General features: G+C 42.7%; 1 protein-coding gene and 1 long non-coding RNA gene across 11 annotated transcripts in view; one reads left to right on the top strand and one right to left on the bottom strand.

Annotated features, from left to right (window-relative positions):
- MIA2 (MIA SH3 domain ER export factor 2) overlaps positions 1–19,146 on the bottom strand; it is a 64,839-nt gene that overhangs the window by 30,750 nt on the left and 14,943 nt on the right. For 3 of the 9 annotated variants that reach the window (XM_077323173.1, XM_077323175.1, XM_077323174.1), the window contains exons 5-7: positions 15,677–18,842; positions 11,840–12,049; positions 11,628–11,722 (exon numbers count right to left, since the gene is read on the bottom strand). In XM_077323173.1, coding sequence (XP_077179288.1) covers positions 11,628–11,722; positions 11,840–12,049; positions 15,677–18,842 — 3,471 coding nt within the window. Of the gene's footprint in view, positions 1–1,361; positions 1,620–9,923; positions 11,576–11,627; positions 11,723–11,839; positions 12,050–14,674; positions 15,124–15,676; positions 18,843–19,146 lie in introns of those variants that run through there. The other 6 variants (XM_077323176.1, XM_077323177.1, XM_077323180.1 and 3 more) reach the window with 6 other exon arrangements.
- LOC143830544 (uncharacterized) lies at positions 1,726–12,461 on the top strand. 2 transcript variants are annotated; one of them, XR_013228528.1, is made up of 4 exons: positions 1,726–1,905; positions 5,316–5,648; positions 6,026–6,102; positions 12,103–12,461. It is a non-coding gene; the product is annotated as an uncharacterized LOC143830544 (long non-coding RNA). The 2 variants fall into 2 exon arrangements; XR_013228527.1 differs by lacking the exon at positions 5,316–5,648.

The following is a 19,146-nucleotide window of genomic DNA, read 5'->3' as shown; positions in this document are numbered from 1 at the left end:
TCTCATATCCGGCCAGTACTCCAAGAACTCGGTTAGCTCCCAGTTGAATTCTGGATTAAGTTTAAGGTTTTGGTAACCACCTTTAAGGCCATATGTGGTCTGGGCCCAGTGTATCTGAGAGACCGCCTCCCTGCCTATACCCCCAGAAGAGCTCTACGCTCCGCCACCTCCAACTGGCTACGGATCCCTGGCCCTAAAGAGGCCATTACATTTTAATATTCCTAATGCTCTGACTCAAGCAGTATTTCATTTTCATAGTGTCCCAATGCAGTCCTTATTTTAGAGTGCTTCAGATGGCAGCTCCAGGCAATCTAGTTTATCTTTGCAGATATATACCATATACTTCTACAACACTGTCCTATATAGAAGACCACAATCCTCACCCCATCTGTACTCATAACAAATCCACAAGGCAGCTTAGGCTGAGTGTCATCACACAGGGAGAACTGACAGAGGACTCTGTGTCAGGGCAGTGTGGTGGTGATGGAATGGAACCAGAGTGGAATTTGAGCCTCAACACAATAGGCCAGCTCACATGCATATATTAAAGCTACCTCAACTGAAAAGTACTGTGTTTGAGGAAATAAGTAACTGTGGTGCCTGATGCAAGAGGACTTTTGTAAAGGTAAGCCACAGAGAAACAGGCATGTACAGGATACCAACTCTTAAGTACATCAGAAACTCAAACACAGTAGCCACTCCAAGATAGCCAAATCGTCTTGTGCCAATGCCTTTTTTATGCCTCCTGGCATTTTCACACTATGAATCCTTGAATCCCCTTATCTCCTATGGCTTTAACAACAACATTAGATATTAAACAATGCATAGGATGAAAGGGCAGCAACAGAGAAAGCTTCACTTGCTTAACTTCTGCTTGCGGCAGCTGTTAAAGGTAGAGGGTTGTTGTCGAGAGAGAGAAATAGTACCCGGATTAGTGGTTGCATTTTAGAAGCAACACCATCCGAAGCAAGGTAGATCTGGGAGATTTCAATCCTCAATCTGCGGCCGTTTCATTATCATCGTCATCATCATTAATAATAACAACCGCGAGAAGGCCTAAAGCGAGCTAGTCCCAACCCCTTGGAATACATGAAGCCACAATGACGACTTGTCACTGAGCATGTGCAGAGTCCGCTCGCCTACGACCCAGTATCCCCAGCCACCCCGAACAGCTGCAACTGGGAAGCTTATACAGGTCGAAGGTACGGGGTCCTCGAGGAAGGCTCCGGGCGCTTTTCGCGTTAGAAATGACCCACCGAGGAAGGCGGCGGCGGCAAAGCCAAGGAGCACCGGGACGGCGGTGGCCGATCATCGCCCCCCTCCGCCCGCCTGCATGAGACGCCCTAGGCCCTTCCACTCACGCTCCGAGCGCTGTCCAAGACCAGGCTGCAGTAGCGCTCAGCGCTCTGCCGCCAGCCCGGCCAGAATCCCGCGGCGGCGTCCTCCGGGCTGCTCCCAGCAACAGCGACGTTTGCGGCAGCCATCTTGCGGCGGCTCCGCTCAGCCGCAGCCGGCAGCGCCGCCCACACGGCCTCTTCCTGGCCCGGCCGAGCAGGACGCGCCACCGGCAGCCTGGGAGAGGGGGACAGCCAGGAAGAAACCATCGCGCCAGCGCGGAGAGGGGGGAACGGAAAGGCCATTGCGGCCCGACGGAGGCTGTTTCGCGCCTCAGGCTGGACTCTTGAGTTGCGCACCGCAAAAACGGGGGGGGGGGGGGGCAAGGACGCAGGGATGACCGAGCGGGATGGGAAAGAGCCTGGTTCAGGACACTGGAAGGAGGGTTGCAGGGACCGCAGCTAAGGGACAAATTATTAATCGGGGCTTGGTTTAAATAGGAATAGAGCGACCACGTGTTAGCTGAAGGCAAGGAGAATTACGCCACGACGATAGCAGGCTTACGACACAGTGAGCACAAGTTTTTCATTTCGCATCAAAGAAACCTCGCTGGGCTCAATTATGACTTGCTTTTGTGTAAGCTTAGTTAGGACTGGGCAAGAAGCTCTGTGTCCTCGCTGGAGGAGTAAAATAGTCCCTTTGTCTGGGGAGTTATTCATCAACTGGCCCTGCCACCAGCACTGAGGGTCCAGGGTAAGGTGACCAGATTTTAACACTGGTAAAGCGGGACACCTAAGAGCCTCTTGTGGCGCAGAGTGGTAAGGCAGCAGACATGCAGTCTGAAAGCTCTGCCCATGAGGCTGGGAGTTCAATCCCAGCAGCCGGCTCAAGGTTGACTCAGCCTTCCATCCTTCCGAGGTCGGTAAAATGAGGACCCAGCTTGCTGGGGGGTAAAAGGGTAATGACTGGGGAAGGCACTGGCAAACCACCCCGTATTGAGTCTGCCATGAAAACGCTAGAGGGCGTCACCCCAAGGGTCAGGCATGACTCGGTGCTTGCACAGGGGATACCTTTACCTTTAAAGCGGGACACCATTGACCTGGGGGGGGGGGGAGATTCTTGATTAAAAATTTGGTCTATATGGAGCAACAAAATTTTTCATAGAACGCATAGAATGCAAAAATAGCATTGTAATATATATGTTTTAATTTTCAACATAAGTACAATTTGCTAAGTGCCCCCCCAGATGTCCTTCCAAAAGTGGAACAATCTGGTCACCTTACTCCAGGGGAAAGTCTAAGCTACACAGAACTTCAGAGGGGTTTTTATTTAATTAATTAATTTAATTTATTTTAATTTATATACCGCCCTCCCGAGGGCTCAGGGCGGTTTACATGGAACATATAAACGATACATAAAATAATCTATAACACATGAATAACCATACAATAATATTAACAGGTAGTTGTAACAATAAACAGTGGAAACAATGCTACAGAGAACGGTATAAACAGGTCCAGAACACTCTGGTGGAGTTCTAAGAGGGAGGGGGAGCAGGGACCCTTCATTCGCTGTTGGTTGTGCCTGGTCTCAACCAAATGCCTGGCGGAAGAGCTCCTTTTTGCAGGCCCTGCGGAACTGTTTAAGCTCCGTCAGGGCCCTGATCTCCTCCAGGAGCTCATTCCTCCAGGTGGGGGCCAAAACAGAGAATGTTGTGGCCCTGGTCGATGCCAGGCGGACGTCTTTCGGGCCAGGGACCATTAGCCAGTTGGTAGCGGTGGAGCGTAGGGCTCTTTTGGGGGCATAAGCAGGGAGGCGGTCCCTCAGATACACTGGGCTCTGACCGCGTATGGCCTTAAAGGTAATTACCAGAACCTTTAGTCTGATCCAGAACTCAACTAACAACCACTGCAGTTGGTAGGAAATGGGCCGGATGTGGGACCTCTACGGTGTTGCTGTGAGGATCCTGGCCGCTGCATTTTGGACCAGCTGTAGTTTCCAGGTCAAGGCTAAGGGCAGGCCTGCATAGAGCGAGTTACAGAAGTCCGGTCTACAGATGACTGTTGCATGGATCACCGTTGCTAGGTGTTCCAGGGCCAGGTAGGGCGCTAGTAGCTTTGCTTGGCGGAGATGGTAAAATGCCAGCCATGCTACCTTTGTGACCTGGGCTTCCATTGTGAGGAAAGCGGCCAGAATCACACCCAGGTTCCTGGCGGAGTGAGCTGTACGCCATCTAGAGGGCAGGCGCGCTTCCTCACATGGCCCCTTCTTACTCAGCCACAAGACCTCGGTCTTTTGTATCCCAGAACAAGAAAGGAGCCCTAAACACTGGGTTGTAGCCCCTTGTGCTGGCAGAGTTATCTGAGAGCTGTGTTTCCTTTTCCTGCTGAGCCTTTTGCATGAAGCTTCTGCTTGCTTAGCTTTGACTGTGGAAAGAAGGCAGGATGACATTGTTCTTGGTTTTACTAATCCTGCTATTTTCTCTGGGATTTACTACCGATCAGGGTTTCAGCACTATTGTGGCCCAACTATTGAATACTCCTTAAGGCCCAATCCCTGTTCACCCTCTACCTTGCACCAGGGGCTAGTGTAGATATGTTTGCAGCAGTTTCCCAATACAAGATATTTAAGTGCTTCCTTGGTGTAGTGGTTAGGAGTGTGGACTACTAATCTAGTGAGCCAGTTTAATGCGCTCCCCCACATGCAGCCAGCTGGGTGACCTTGGGCTCGCCACAGCACTGATAAAGCTGTTCTGACTGAGCAGTGATATCAGGGCTCACCCAACCCCACAGGATGTTTGTTGTGGAGGAAACAGAAGACGATTGTAAGCTGCTTTGAGACTCTTTTAGGTAGAGAAAAGCAGCATATAAGAACCAACTCTTCTTCCTCCTTTTTCCAGGATTGTGGGAGTGGTGTTTTGTCTTCTCAGACTTTGAGGTGCCTACAACATTCACGTAGCCACATTCCACAGAGCAATTGCTGTAACAATGGATGCACTGTGAGATTATGTTTCCCCACATGGAAAATAGAACAATGTGCAGCATCAGAAGAAATTTTCTGGATAAAGCTAAAACAACAGAGCAAGAAATATTTATATTATTTTGCAGGGGGGCCCAATTGTGATACGCTAATAGGTACATTTATAATTCTGAGGAGAGAGTGGTTCACACATCCCCACACAATAGCTGCCACTGGGTGCTAATCCCAACATGTTGGAAGAGTCCAAGATGAAGGCAGCTGCTGCAGAATTAATGTTCCCTACTAGGGTTGCCAGGTCTAGTTGGGCAGATTCCTGGAGATGTGTGGATATTGCTTGGGCAGAGCAGAGTTTGGAGAGGAAAGGGAGCTCAGGAGATATGTAAGAGTCCTCCTTCTGAAGTTGCCATTTCCTTCAAGTCTCACACGGAAGCTGGCAGCCCTACTCCCTGCAGGCACAAAGGGGATGGGGTGGGTTCTTCTGAAGTACCCTCTGCTTCACTGAGGTAGATAAAACCGAGTCTAGCTTGGTGAGGTGGTTAGAAGCATGGCCTTCTAATCTGGTGAGCCGAGTTTGATTCCCCGCTCTTCCCCCACATGCAGTCAGCTGGGTGACCCTGGGCTTGCCCAGTCCTGATAAAGCTGTTCTGACCAAGCAGTAATATCAGGGCTCTCTCAGCCTCACCTACCTCACAGGGTGTCTGTTGTGGGGAGAGGAAAGGGAAGGCAACTGTAAGCTGCTCTGAGACTCCTTCTGGTAGGGAAAAGCGGCATATAAGAATCAGCTATTCTTATGGAGGGAAGAGATGCTTTGGGGAAGAAGCAAGTGGGTGCCAGGAAAATATCCAGTGCCATTAATGGAGATCATACGGCATTATCCTTTAAAAACAAAACAACACTGATGATATGGAAAAGGTCTATGTGGATTAGTGGGAGGATTTTGTAGATTTGAATTATCCTTACCACAGTTCCTCTTTATATTTTCCAAACAATCATCTGGGCAGTCCTGTCCAGATCAGCAGCCTGCTGTCCAGGTGCTGCCCAGGACAGGAAACTACAGTCCAGCCATCACTTCCCTGCACCAGTGGGCCAATCCCGGATTGGGCCAGCCCCTGGAGCGCCCACCTCTATGAGCAATGCGTGACCTTGCCGACCGCCAACAAGCCCCTCAATACATGTACCTGGCCGCCCCTACAGCCGCGCCTAGCCACCGAGCCCACCCCATCCACCACACTATCTGGGCCCACCTGAAACCGCCTGACACGACCGCGTCCTCCCCCACCACCTCCACGACTGTCCCACTGCTGTGACGCCCTGACCAATGGCGACCCTTCAAGGTACGCTCTACCCACGCCCTCCTCTTTCTTTTGCAGCCCGCTACCGCCCATTGCATTCCTGAATGCAGTGGGCTTTTCTACTAGTAAATGTATAAGGTTAAGGTTGTTTAAAAACTTAGGATCTGGATTTCCAGGCAAATGGCAACCTGAATAGGAATGTTTTTAATGGATCCTGATAATTTGTTGAGGATAGAGAACTTATTCCTCTGCCCCTACCTGTGGGGTAGATCCAATTGACAGGTGAATCCATGGATGGTGGCTGATTTATACAGGCTCAACTTGCTTTCTGATAACAACAAAATCAGTGGACAATAAGTGGATTTTGCCCTCAAGGGCAACATCTCCTCTACTTTTATCTCCCCCCCTTCTCTTTACAGATCTGTGACCTTCTGACTAGACTTCAAAGACTGTTACTCATTTCAGAAGATTGGCAAATTACCAGCACTATCACACCGTAAGATGTTTTAAATTTATTACAGAGTACTAAGAGATTTATGTGATTTATCTCAAGGAGTAGGTAAACTGTTGGACTGTACTTAATTTAACATCTATCAAGAAAGCTGTGCCATAAAACAAAGCAGATGGAGGAGGCTGCAATGAACATTTTCATTTCTCAGATGAATTTTATATTACTACTTAAGTTAGTGGAATATCTTCTCTATAGACTATACATTTGTCTTTTTTCTCTTCCTCCCTTTTTTCTTTGAAGAAAGCAGGTTTAAAAGGTCAGTGTTAGGCTCTGCTCTGATGTAGCAATAAAAGTGCAACATGCTGACTAACACAGGTTGGCAGATTCACCAGTAAGAGTGCCTAATGGGAAGATATATTATCTACTAGAGCAGCAGGCGGCCTGCTACTGCTGAGTAAGGGGAAAGGGCGGTGCGTCAGCCCCAGCGCAAACGCGCATGTGTGGACTTGCCGCGTGTGTGTGTTTGCGTCCGGCGGGGGCGCAGAAGCGCTCCCGTGGCAGTGCTACACATGCATGCATGTGCAGAACTGCCACGCATGCTTGTTTGCGGTCCCGCCGGACACAGACGCGCATGTGCGGCAGCCCGCGCATGCGCATTTGCGCTAGCGGCTGTGGCTCCCTCTCTCCGCCCCTCCAGGCCGCCAGCAAATCGGCCGCCAAAGAGGCCAATTAGCTTGCGGCCCGGCAAGCTTCTTTCCCCCCCCTCCTGAAGTAAGAAGCTCGCCGGGCCGCAAGCTAATCAGCCGCTTCGGTGGCCAATTTGCTCACGGCCTGGCGAGCTTCTCGCTGCGGGGGGGGGCGGGGAGCCGTGGCCTGGCTCCGAGGCCTTTGTGGCCCGGCACCAGGCCGCTGCCCGGGGATTGGGGACCACTATACTAGAGTACTATCCTTGATACTCCCCATTTAATTAAAATAACTTTGGACTCAGAACTAATTTTTTACAATATTTCTCCTGCTTATGATGGAAACTACAGACAAAATCAGCCCATTGGGAAACAGAAGCGCAGTTGCTGGATAAGCCCACCTCCACTGTTTTTTCCCTTTGCCTTCTTAGGGAGAATTATTACAAATTAATATAGACTTTTAAGAGGCAATGAATCTAATAATTTGTTTCTCCTTTTTTTCTGGCTTTTCATTTTCCCCATATAATTGTTTTAGGAAAGAGAAGGAAAAAGAGTCATAGGTGTAAAGAAAGGAGATCAAATTACATATGCAAAAAAAAATACAAGAACAATGTATCAATGCTCTCTCAGGATTATACAAGAAAAAGTCTGTCTCAGAAAAAAAGAATAAGAGAATATTTCAAAGACATCCCAACCACAAAGTTCTCACTGTAATTAAAAAAATCTAAAATCAAAAAATAGCAATAGAAGAAATCTCCTAGGCAAAAAATACAAAAACAGGATGAAGCTCCAGGCTAGGATAGGCTAATGGAAATGTATTATAAACATTTTTAAGACATCTTATTAATATCATTTCAAAAAGTTAAGAATGAGATAAAAGAATCAAACTCAGTACTTCCAATGTGGTGAGAGGCATATATAACATCTTAACACCGCCCGTGGCGCCGCAGGCGGCGCCACGGACTAAATAAAGCTGTAAGACGTTCTGAGGCGGGATGTGTCCGGGATGAGGAAGGGTCCGGATTGGACCCTTCCTCTGGACAGACAATTGGAGGGACCAATCGGCAGGCGCAAAGCGCCTGCCGATTGGTCCCTCCGATTCCCAGCCCCATGCAAGTGCGAGCCGCGCGCAGCTCGGCTCGCAGTTGCTCCTAGCGCCTCCGACGCGTCATGCCGCCCGATCGCCTTCCCCGGGGCCTGGTGAGCTTTTACCCAGATCGGGGGGGAGGAAAAAAGCTCCCCAAGCCCCGGGGAAGGCGATCTGCGGCTCGCCTGGGGAGCTTTTTTCCAGATCGGGGGGGGGGGGGAAGCTCCCCAGGCCCCTAGCGCCCGCTGAATTTTGGTTTCAGCGGGCTCTACTACTAGTTAATATATAAAGAAGGCAGTGATGCAGTGCTACCAGTCATACAGATCTGTTTCTGTTTCTGAACGTAGATTACAAAATCTTTGTTACAGTACTGGCAGAAAGTTTAAGAAAATGTCTACCAAATTTAATTTACACTGATCAAACAGGCTTTGTACCAAAGAGATATATGAGAGACACTATACAATTTAAATAGACGGAATCAAACTTGTGAAGAGAAATAAGGTAGTGTTTTAATTTCTGCATGCAGAGGAAGCGTTTGACAATTTAATATGGCCTTTTTGTTGAACGTACTTCAAAATGTAAACTGTGGCTCTGAATTCTGAACTGGATGCAAGGTATATATTTGAACCAACAAGCAAAGATTTTAATAAATGGGACATGAACAGAAACAATCTTAACAGAAAAAGGAACACAGTAGGGATGTCATTTGGCACCTGTACTATTTATCGTAGCATTAGAGAATTTAGCTACAAGGATCTGACAAGACACAAAGATTAAAGGAATTAAAGTGAAAGATACAGAATTTAAAAAGAAAAGCTAAGCAGATGATGAGGTTCTAACAGTCATGGATCCCCCAAATCACTACAGTATGTAATGGAACATCAACACATCTGGATCATTTTGAGGATACAAAATAGAAAAAAGACAAAAATGATAAGTTTTAAACTCAACAAGAAGACAATATTATAGAGAGTACAGTAGCCAACAACCCCATCACATATTTGGGCATAAATGTGACTGGGCAAAATTGTAATGTTTTCAAAAATAATTACAAGACATGGAAAATGATACAGGCAGATTTATCTTGATAGAAAAATTAAAAGTCTAATGACTGGGAAGTATCTCTGTAATCAAAGTGAATATGCTGCTAAAACTAAATTTCTAATTTCAAATTTTACCTATACACATAGAAGAAAGAAGAAAGAGTGATAAACTAATTTGGGCTAGTAAAAAAACAAGAGTAAGCTTTAAAATATTGCAAGATAAGAATTAGTAGCTCTAAATATAAAATTATATTATCAAGCGGCTGGCCTGTTGTAGATTACGGATTAGATTAAACCCCCAAAACAAAGAACAATAAAACCAGAACGAGTAGATTTGGCATGCACAGCCAGTCTTGCATAAGAAAAGAATTTAAAAGGGCCTCAACCTATTGCTTCCAAAGTAAAGCCCTGAGAAGTAATAAACAAGGCCCAGATTTTTTGCTAGTTACAGGGGCAAAAATAAAACCCAGTGTGATGTTAGGGCAAGGAAACTAAAATGTTTAGGATTATGTTCCTTGTAATCTGTTCTCATTAGTTTGTGCACAGGAGTAAAAGGCAGTAGAAGGAAAAAACAGGATTATGCCTGGAGGGAATAGCGTAGGAGACCAGGGAAAACAAGAAAGACAAGGTAGAATCTTTATAGAACAGCTTACTTTGTAAAATTATACTTTCGGCTGACATTTTAAAATAGAAATGGGAGAGAGCGTAGATGTAGAGAACACACTTTAAAGAGCTCAATAGACAGTTCTGCTTCAGCTGATATCGGATATTTTCAGTTGGAATAGACTATTTATAACACAGCATGAAAACAGTTGTCCCTTTTCTCAAAGCTAAACTCAGCTCACCTGTCACCCATTTCAAGTGATAGTGTTCATAACTCAAATGAAATCTACAAATCATCTAAACAACAGACAGTGTTCCAGCAGTAGAGTAGCACTTGGTAACATGTCTCTGCAGCAGTCTCACATTTATCATTATAAGAACATCACTCTATGCATACAGAAAAAAAATCTACCATTTGTCAGTTTAATTACTTTTAGAAGAAACACATACCTCTTCCTCTGCTTGCTCCATTTGCAGACCAAGAATTGTGATCACACAAATACATTTAGAAAATCCAAAGAAGCATTACAATAGCTCTACTTTCTTCATGAAAGTTCCCGAGCTTGAGAGCCATGTTTCCAATAGACAAGAGATCCTATTCTGATGTTTATGCAATGAAGGGAGGGACTAAAGGGAGGTTAATGACAGGTGTATTTTAGTCCCACACCCTCTTCTTTGTGAATCATGAGGTTTAATTGCACACAGTAGGTATACTGCTAAACAGAGGCTCAGCTATCTCTTGCTTTCTTGCTAAAGTAAAACATGTAACAATGCTGTGACTCAGCTGAAAATATCATCTTGTCAGATTTACAAGCAGTAATGGCTGAAATACAAGCCTGGGTAGAATGAGAATTCATATACCTTACTAGCTTAGCAATTTTATCTCCTTATTAATTCCCTCTTTTAGTAAGTGTTTTTTAAGGATTTCAGTTTGTTCCCCTCACTCTAGTGTCCTAAGGCAGTTTAAGTTATCAAGCACCAGCTTGATGTAGTAGCTAAGAGTGCCCCACCTAGGACAAAGGCTTGCACACTGTTTTGTTCAAGTGTGTGGTCATGTTAGTCTGAACAGTAGAACACACAAAAGCTTATACCTTCAATAAAACTTTGTTGGTCTTGAAGATGCCACTTAACTAAAACTTTGTTCTACATATTTGGTTGACTGTAATGAAAGATATTGCATGGCTTTGGGGGCTTGTACCCAAATGGTTACATGAAATCTAGTTTACAGTTCACTGGCAGTGTGGCCAACTCCAGGTTGGGAAATTCCGGGAGATTGGGGAGGGGGTGGTACCTAGGGAAGGCAGAGTTTGGGGAGGGAAGGGTCATCACTGGATGTAATGCTATAGAGTCTAACCTCCAATGCAGCTACTTTGTCCAGGAGAACTGATCTCTGTCAACTGGAGATAGTCATTTGGGAAGATCTCCGAGCCTCTCCTGTGGGATTCGTAATCTAACTAAGGGCAAGCACAAGGGATGAGAACTACCCAATGAAATATTTTTAACATGACCATTCTGAACATGTAAATTGGCCCATGCCAGCCTGCAAGATACTTTACCTGATACCCAGTATCTGCAGCTAGCATTCTGATCATAAGTATTCAACAGCTCAGAGATCCTAACTCATGCTTTGGCAATTACTGCTGACTGCCATAGAAACAGGAATGCATAGTTATACCAACCTGTTATACTTGAGATAAAATTAACTGATACATCTAATTTTATGTAAGAAATCTGATTTTTTAAAGTGGTATACTTGTGGCACCTTTAAGACCAACAAAGTTTAATTCTGCGTATAAGCTTTTGTGGGTATGCACACAATTTGTTCTGTTCCTTCGGTTTCTTCTGATCAACACAGCTACCTACTTGAATTTACTTCATACAGTTACTGTGAGCACCAGATGGAAGAACAGAGAACTTATGTATACCACCCTCAAAAAGTAATGTGTATGAATATATACGTATAAATTAGTATTTTATTTTATTGCCATCGTCACAACTGACTTATGGCAACCTACAGGATTTTCAAAGCAAGAGACATTTAGAGATGGTTTGCCATTGCTGCCTCTGTATCATGAGCCTGATATAATATGATTGGGGGTTTCTAAGCAGACCTGTTTAAGGTTTTAGCCCATAAGAAATCTCAAAGATACTCACCTTTTCTCTCATAAACATCACAAATGAAAATGCAGACTTTACAAGGTCACATATGTCATTCAAATACAGGATTATTTGAAATGGCCATTCTCTTTCTGTTTTATATAAAAGTGAGAGAAAAGAGAGGTTTTACAATCTCTGGTGTTATATATGATTTCTTGCTGTTGTTGCAAATGTGTAATTTTGGATGCTAGTTTTTGGATACTACTTACCATATCTGAAGGTACAGTTTTGAGGCACTGGATTTTGCACCAATCCTCTTTCTTTCAAATTCAGCTGGCCACTGCTCTTTGAAGTACACATTTTGTACTCGGTATTTACTGAAGGAATTTTGTTTGTTTTTAAATGTTGACCGCTATTAGGTTTCTTATCCAAATGCACTGTAGCAGCACCACAAGATAATTTTCCTGTATTGGTTGTACCTATGAACAATAAAATGGTTTTATTAATTAATTTTAATGTCATAATCTTTTAGCCTATGAAGATTTAGAAGCCTGTTTCCATCTTCACATCCACAACTCTGATTTCCTTTTAATCATCAGACTCTTCCCAATCTACAATCTCCCGATTTAACATTAGCCAGAAAATGGAAAACTAGGCATGTTAGACACATAAAAGTGTTTGAATGTATAACTCATATGTCAATAAATTAATTCATTTATAATTATTTCTAGGGCTGCCAGTTTATTAAAGTGATTATTATTTGACTATAAGCATATTACTAAAACTAATATTACTACTTACTATCACCACCACACAGGCTTACAACAAAATAATAAGACACATAAGGAAAATATTTGGAGTAATAGATTAGGATCTGAGAGAATAGCTTTCAAAAACCCATTCTACTTTTATTTAAAGTATTTGCAGATTTTTATGGTCAGGAGTTATGAGCTGGGTTGTCACCAATATGTGGATGACACCAGCTCTATCTCCTCATGGACAGATGGACGGACTCCCCCTCCAGATACATTTGCCAGATGTTTGGAAGCCATGGCTGGATGGTTAGAGCAGAGTCACCTGAAATTCAACACCTCCAAGACGGAGGTCCTGTGGCTGGGCAAGAAGGTGGCAGGACAGGAAGCATGCATGCCTACTTTAGTTGGGGTTCATCTTAAAATCTAGGCCTCAGCAAGGAATTTGGGCATGATTATGGATTCCTCCTTATCTGTGAAGGCTCAGGTCATCAGGGTAGCTCATACAGCGTTTTTTTACCTGTGCCAAGCTAAGCTACTAGTGCCCTACCTGCCCCCGGACTGCTTGGCCACAGTGATCCATGCAATGGTCACCTCTACGTTAGATTTCTGTAACTCACTCCATACATGCCTGCTCTTGTCCTTAACCCAGAAACACCAGCTGGTATAAAATGTGGCTGCTAGGGTCCTCACTAAGACACCATGGAGAGCCTATATCCAGCGTGTGCTGAGGCAGCTGCTTTGGTTGCCAGTTCTGGCCCAGATAAAATTAAAGGTTCTAGTATTGACCTTTAAGGCCATTCACAGCTTGGGCCCAACCTTGTTTCCTTATGCTCCTCGCAGAGCTCTTCGCTCTGTGAGTACTTATCTATTGGAGATTCCTGGCTTCAAGGAAGTACACCTGGACTTTCTCAGTCCTGGCCCCAACCTGGTGGAATGAGCTCCCGGGATAGCTGAGGGCCCTGACAAATCTATCACAGTTCCTCAGGGCCTGTAAAACGGGATATAAATCCAACAATAAATATAAATAAGTATGTATAGTGCCCCTCTCAGTAACCATCTCAAGGCGGTTTAACATAAATTCAATGGACTAATACAATATAGTCAATTAATTAAAACAATTAAAAACCTTTTAAAACTGGATTTATCAATATTGCATCAGCACCAGTAATAATAAGTAGCCAGCTAGATGTTGAGAATTGGATGAAACAGAGCAAGAGAAGGGAAGAAGGGGTACTAAAGATACAAATGGGGTAGGGTGAACAATATATGTCATGCTCAACTACTCTGAGGAATGGAAGGAATCTTTAAAAAGTAATAAGAGATGTTGACCAAGCAGAGGGAAGAAATAAAACTGGGCTTTTTATTTTAGGAGGGAATTTTTTTCCTCAGTGTGGGGAACTATGAGGGGGGCCCATCATACAGCCCATTTTTGGAAGCCCTTTTGTATTTCATTTCCTGCAGTAATATAACAGATACCCTAAATCGGGGGTCGTCAACCCCCGGTCTGTGGCCCGATACCGGGCCGCAAAGGCCTCGGTAGCGGGCCACCGGTGGCCATGCCTGCCTCTCCCCCCCACAGCGAGAAGCTCACCAGGCTGCGAGAGAAGCAGCCGCCAAAGCAGCCGCTTTGCTCGCAGCCCGGCTAGCTTCTTGTTGCTAGAGAGGGGTGGGGAGAGGCAGGCGCGTCCACCGGCACACAGGTGGACACAAATGCGCATGCGTGGAGCTGCCGGCTCTTCCTCACCCCTGGAGGTGGTCCTCAACCTTCAAAAGGTTGGGGACTGCTGCCCTAAATTATGAAAAAAATAAATTATTTCACACTTTAAAATGATATTGTAGTTTAAAATTATAATATTCTAATATCCGGTATAAAGGAATAGTTAACTGTTTATTGAACTGATTAAAACTCATATATTAATCAACTAAACACCTTTGGTGTATCGGAATGTTTCTATGGAATACCCTCAGATATGCTCCAGTGGATCTAAGCCTGACTGATCATTTACCAGGTTTTTACCAGCTATTTGTCTGCTGTTAAGTGTACTTCTTTCATGGGGATATTGCATTTTCCCACAGCCTGTCTGGTTTTCCTACATATTAAAATAAATAGTTCTCCATCTATTTTCTTACTTTAAAATCATGTTCCCTACAACCGCGATATAGCATGGTGCAGAGGGATATTATATGCCTGAAATTGGTATTGTCCAGCAGTCTTATAGGCATAGAAAAAGTAGCAATTTCTTTTCTTATTTTATTCTGGGACAAAATATGTTGCCCTTCCTTTTTTTTTTTTTTTTAAGTATTGTTCTTGCTTTCTTAAGCTTTTTTAAACACAGAGCAATCTAGTACCTGAGTCTGTTTGTTGGGCTTCACATTTGTTTCTGACATCCAGCATGAGACTTTGTAGGTTAGCAACTAAATACGTTTTCTTGTTTAAACACTTCTTCTGCTCAGTCATAAATGTATTTTCATATTCCACAGGAGCAATCTCTTGCTTCCTTTCACTGACAACTTCTTCACATGGAAAAGCGGTGATATCGTGACAAAGGTTTTCAATCTCTTGCTCCAGTAGCAGCAGTTCATAACTTTCACACATAGTTGCTTGAAGAATCCTTTTGAATTCCTGTGCTAGATTTATGTAATATTCTACCTTTTCTACCTTCAACTTCTTATCACTTATCAATTTATAATTTTTTACTGTTTCCTGGACAATGGATACAGTCTTCTGAATTAAAAATATGTTATATTTTGGGCTATCAATTTTTGAATCTAAGGGGGCAGATTTTTCCTGGGTATGTTTATGTATTTCGTCCGTAAAACGGAGCTCTTCCACCAGGTCTATGGTTGAGGCTGGGGTCAGCAAATCAGGGACATCGCTCCCCCCCTAGGAGTTGGAGTGTACGCTACTCCCCTATCCTTTCCTCTTCACCTCTTAATAATTGGGGGAGGGATGGGATTTTTAGCTGCCATGTTAGTTAGTAGATTGATATTTTAATGGGAATGTTAATGGGATTAGTTGTTGTGACCCGCCTCGAGCCTATCGGGAGAGGCAGGAAATAAATCTAATAATAATAATAATAATAATAATAATAATAATAATAATAATAATAATAATAATAATAATAATAATAATGAGTCCCCTGTTCCATTATTTTAAAATTATCTGTGCTATAACTGATGACCTTTGTGCTCTGAACTTCACCTTTGTTTTGTTCAGAATAACTTCCCATGATTTTCACCTCCAGCCCCTGGGTTACTATATTATCTGCCCTTTTATCATTTATTTGATATCTTCATTATGATTTTGAAATAGCCTTCCTAAAAACCATGTAGTAAAAATATTACCCATACCTTCTTTCCCTGTGTTGCCATTGCTGCCTTCTATGTTCTTGACCACTATCTCTTTCTCACAGTCTGATGGCTCAGGGTGGGAAGACAGGACTTCTTGTTCAGCTTTTAAGGTTTTTTTATCTTCCTTCAGATATGGCAAACTTACAGGTGTTTGGGAAGAAAAAGTACCAGAACTAGGGTAAGATAAGATCACTTGTGCTTTCAGACCATGATCGTCACCTGCTTTTGTCGTTGATGAAGCATCACTAACTGCATTAACAACATTTTCTTGTATTGATTTTGAGCTGTGTTCTGCCTCACCACTTTTTCCAGCTGCCCACTTATGTGGAATTTGAATGTCTTTATTATGTACCCTGTAGCTGATAAAGTCATCCTTTGACATGCAGGCACCATTCCCAGGAATATCTTTTTCACCTTTAAACACTTCTTTAGATGTAGCCACTGGAGATGGCTCTTGGTTATTTAATACATCTGGGTTATTTTTATTTGTTTGCTTCTTCAGCTCATCTTCTGTATCTTGAATACTGTCTCCATGTTTGCTTTCACTAAGTTCTGAGACATGTTGTGAAGGTTGCCCTCTTTCTTTTATTCTTTCTTGGCAGGGCTGATTAATACTTTCATGAGGAATTTCACTTCTGGTTAGCTTAACATTGTAATCAGAGTTTGTAGGAAAATAATCTTTGGTATGATTAAGTTTTCCTTTGCTTTTCAAATCAGGAGATTCATTTTCATCATAGGAATCTACCACATAGCCTTCCTGTAGTTTGTCATTTACATGCTTTTTGTCTTCAGAAGCTCTTGAAAAAGGTGGAAACTGGGCTGAATTCTGAATGTCTTGAGAAATTACTTCTCCCTCCTCATTTTGGTTATGAAAAAGATTTGCATTAACGTTTGTGATGTCATTTTGGGGGGGATGATTTATTTTTTTCTGGCTCTTTATGCCATCAGAGTGCCTAGCTATCTCTTTTACTTCAATATTTTCTATTACTACAAGGTTTTCTGATAACATTTGTTCTCTGCTTTGTTGTATATCTAGTTTATCATCATCTGAAACATCATGAAGTACTCCATCCTCATGTAGGTTGTCCTTCGTTTGTGGAAAATGTTCTGGAAGTTCTTTGAGTTCTTCAAATGTCAGTTTTCTATCTGTTGCCTGATTACTTCCTTCTTTGTCTGTTGTTGTTTCAGTCATTTCTCCTTTTGGTAATCTCTGTAGATATATTTGAGCGGCTGACAGGTGTGAAAAATCTATTTCACTATATTTCAATCTAACTGCTACCCCATCATCTGGTTCTTTTATTACTGGGGCAAATTTTTCATGGGCATTAATATTTTCCCGAGTAGATTTCCATTGTGTCAGTGAATCATCCAAAAATGACCACTGTTTGTCCTCTAGAATAGGACAATAATTTTTATCTTGTATACTAGAATAGTTTTGTATTTCTGAATTCTCAGGTTTTCCATATGTTGTTATTTGTATGTCATGGTCATAGCAAATTCCTTGCTCTGATCTAAATTTTACAAATTTAAGAGTTGAGATATCTTTCTCTAATTCAACATCTTGTGTTTTTTCTCTATTTTCTTTATGGTATTTTGTTGCTTCCTGGAAAGTAGCTACATCAAGGATTACTGAAACCTTTTCAGTGACTTTCTGATTTCCCACTAATTGTACTTTACTTTCTTTTTTTATATGAAATATTTTGTTCTCCTTTTTAGACTGGGAGCTTCCTTCTCTAGATAGCAAAGCCTGTTCTGTAATTTGTACATTCCCCTTTTCTTTAGATGCAAAACCCTCTGCATTCAATGTATTTGTGAACGGACTGGAAGAGAAGAAAGACTGATGTGTTTGAGGACTGCCAGAATTTTCTTCCCTTGCAGTTGAGCTGTCTTTCTGGAGAAAATTTTGATCTTCACCATGAGAAGGTATAGCTAATTCCTGTGACCTCTGAATGGACACAGAGTTATGAGCTGGCCAATTATCTGATTTTACTCTACTAAAACCAAATATGTTGCTATAGATACTTTCATACCAACCTGACTGATCATTTTTTCTTCCTGACTCCTTCATTATGGCTTTAATATTAAGGTTTTCCGTAATTTCACTGTCTGATACTGAACTGTGCTCTGCATAGTGAGATTTTAGTAGCTTGTCACCTGGTTCAGTGGAAACAGATGTATCCATAGCTTCCTTGAATTCTGTATGGTCATTTGTTAACTGCACTTTGGAATCTGGTTTTTTAACCTCCGTTATTTCTTGGATATATTTTTCTTGCACTTCATGGTGTGGTGGTGACTCAGATATTTGCTCTTCCAAGCTTTGATCCATTAAAATCCCTGTTTCTTCATTTGGACTTGCTGTTTCTGTTTCACCATACTTTTCTCTTTGAACTTTATTCTCATTCAAGTATCCAAAAGTTAAAACATCACTTATATCTAAATCAAACCAATTTGATTTGGATACTGTGGAATCCCTGGACTTCTTTTCTTGTGTATCTGATGCTGTAGTACTGCCATAGTGATCAGCATCTCCAGTGATCCTGGAAATGTCCTGAACGTCTGGATCATTTTCTTTATGCAGCAAACTGAATCCAGCCTTCTTATTTCCAAAATGCATAAAATCTGTCAGAGCACTCTGAAACCAAGTCCTTGGTTCTGTTTCACTATCATCATTTAGTTTTTTGAAGTCACTGTCATCAATGATGGCTATTTTTCTTCGTCTGAATGTAATTGTTTCTGAAGTCTTTGAGATTTCTCTTACAGGCTCCTCTTCTTGTTTGCCTCCTAAGCCAAGCCAGCTTGCAATACCAGAAGCAGACCATGTAGCTTGTTTGGGGTCTGGTTGCAGGCTATGGCTCCTATGATCTTCTTCCCGAATGTTCTCATCTACTCCAGTCTTGCTGCCTCTGAGTTCTGAATCTCCAGCCCATATAATTTCTGGGGTATGCTGGTCTTCAGATTTGCCATCGTCACTGTCAGGTTCTTTATATTCTTTTGGGAAGGAAGTACCTGTCACTTCCATAGCCTCATCTCTGGGCATGTTTGATTTTGAGTAGTCTTCATCTGTGTGAAAAGGTACATGTTCATATTCTTCATTCTCAGTATTAAATATGCTGTCTTTGTTTTCAAAAACATATTCTCCTCCATCAAGACAAAGAAAATCAGTTTCCTAAAAATTAAAATAAATAAATAAAGGTGAATGTACCATTGGACATTACTGTTATGCAGATAGTTTTAACTGACTACATCTACAAAGAAGCTCTTCTGTTTCAGTTGTTGTACAGCGATATATTTTTTAATGTATTTATAATTTGGTTTCTATACTGCCGCTTCCAGCAAATAATAATACCAATAAAATAATAATTATAGCTAATAAATCCCCACCTCCCACCCCCAAGGGATCTCCATTCACCATCAATGTGTTCATTTTCTTGATGACATTACCTAGTGGGGTGGGGGAGAGCACAGGATGC

This window comes from Paroedura picta, chromosome 2 (genome assembly GCF_049243985.1).
Source record: "Paroedura picta isolate Pp20150507F chromosome 2, Ppicta_v3.0, whole genome shotgun sequence".
Lineage (NCBI taxonomy): Eukaryota > Metazoa > Chordata > Lepidosauria > Squamata > Gekkonidae > Paroedura > Paroedura picta.
The sequence above is the reverse complement of the archived record's forward strand: the minus strand, read 5'-3'. Positions and strand labels throughout refer to the sequence as shown.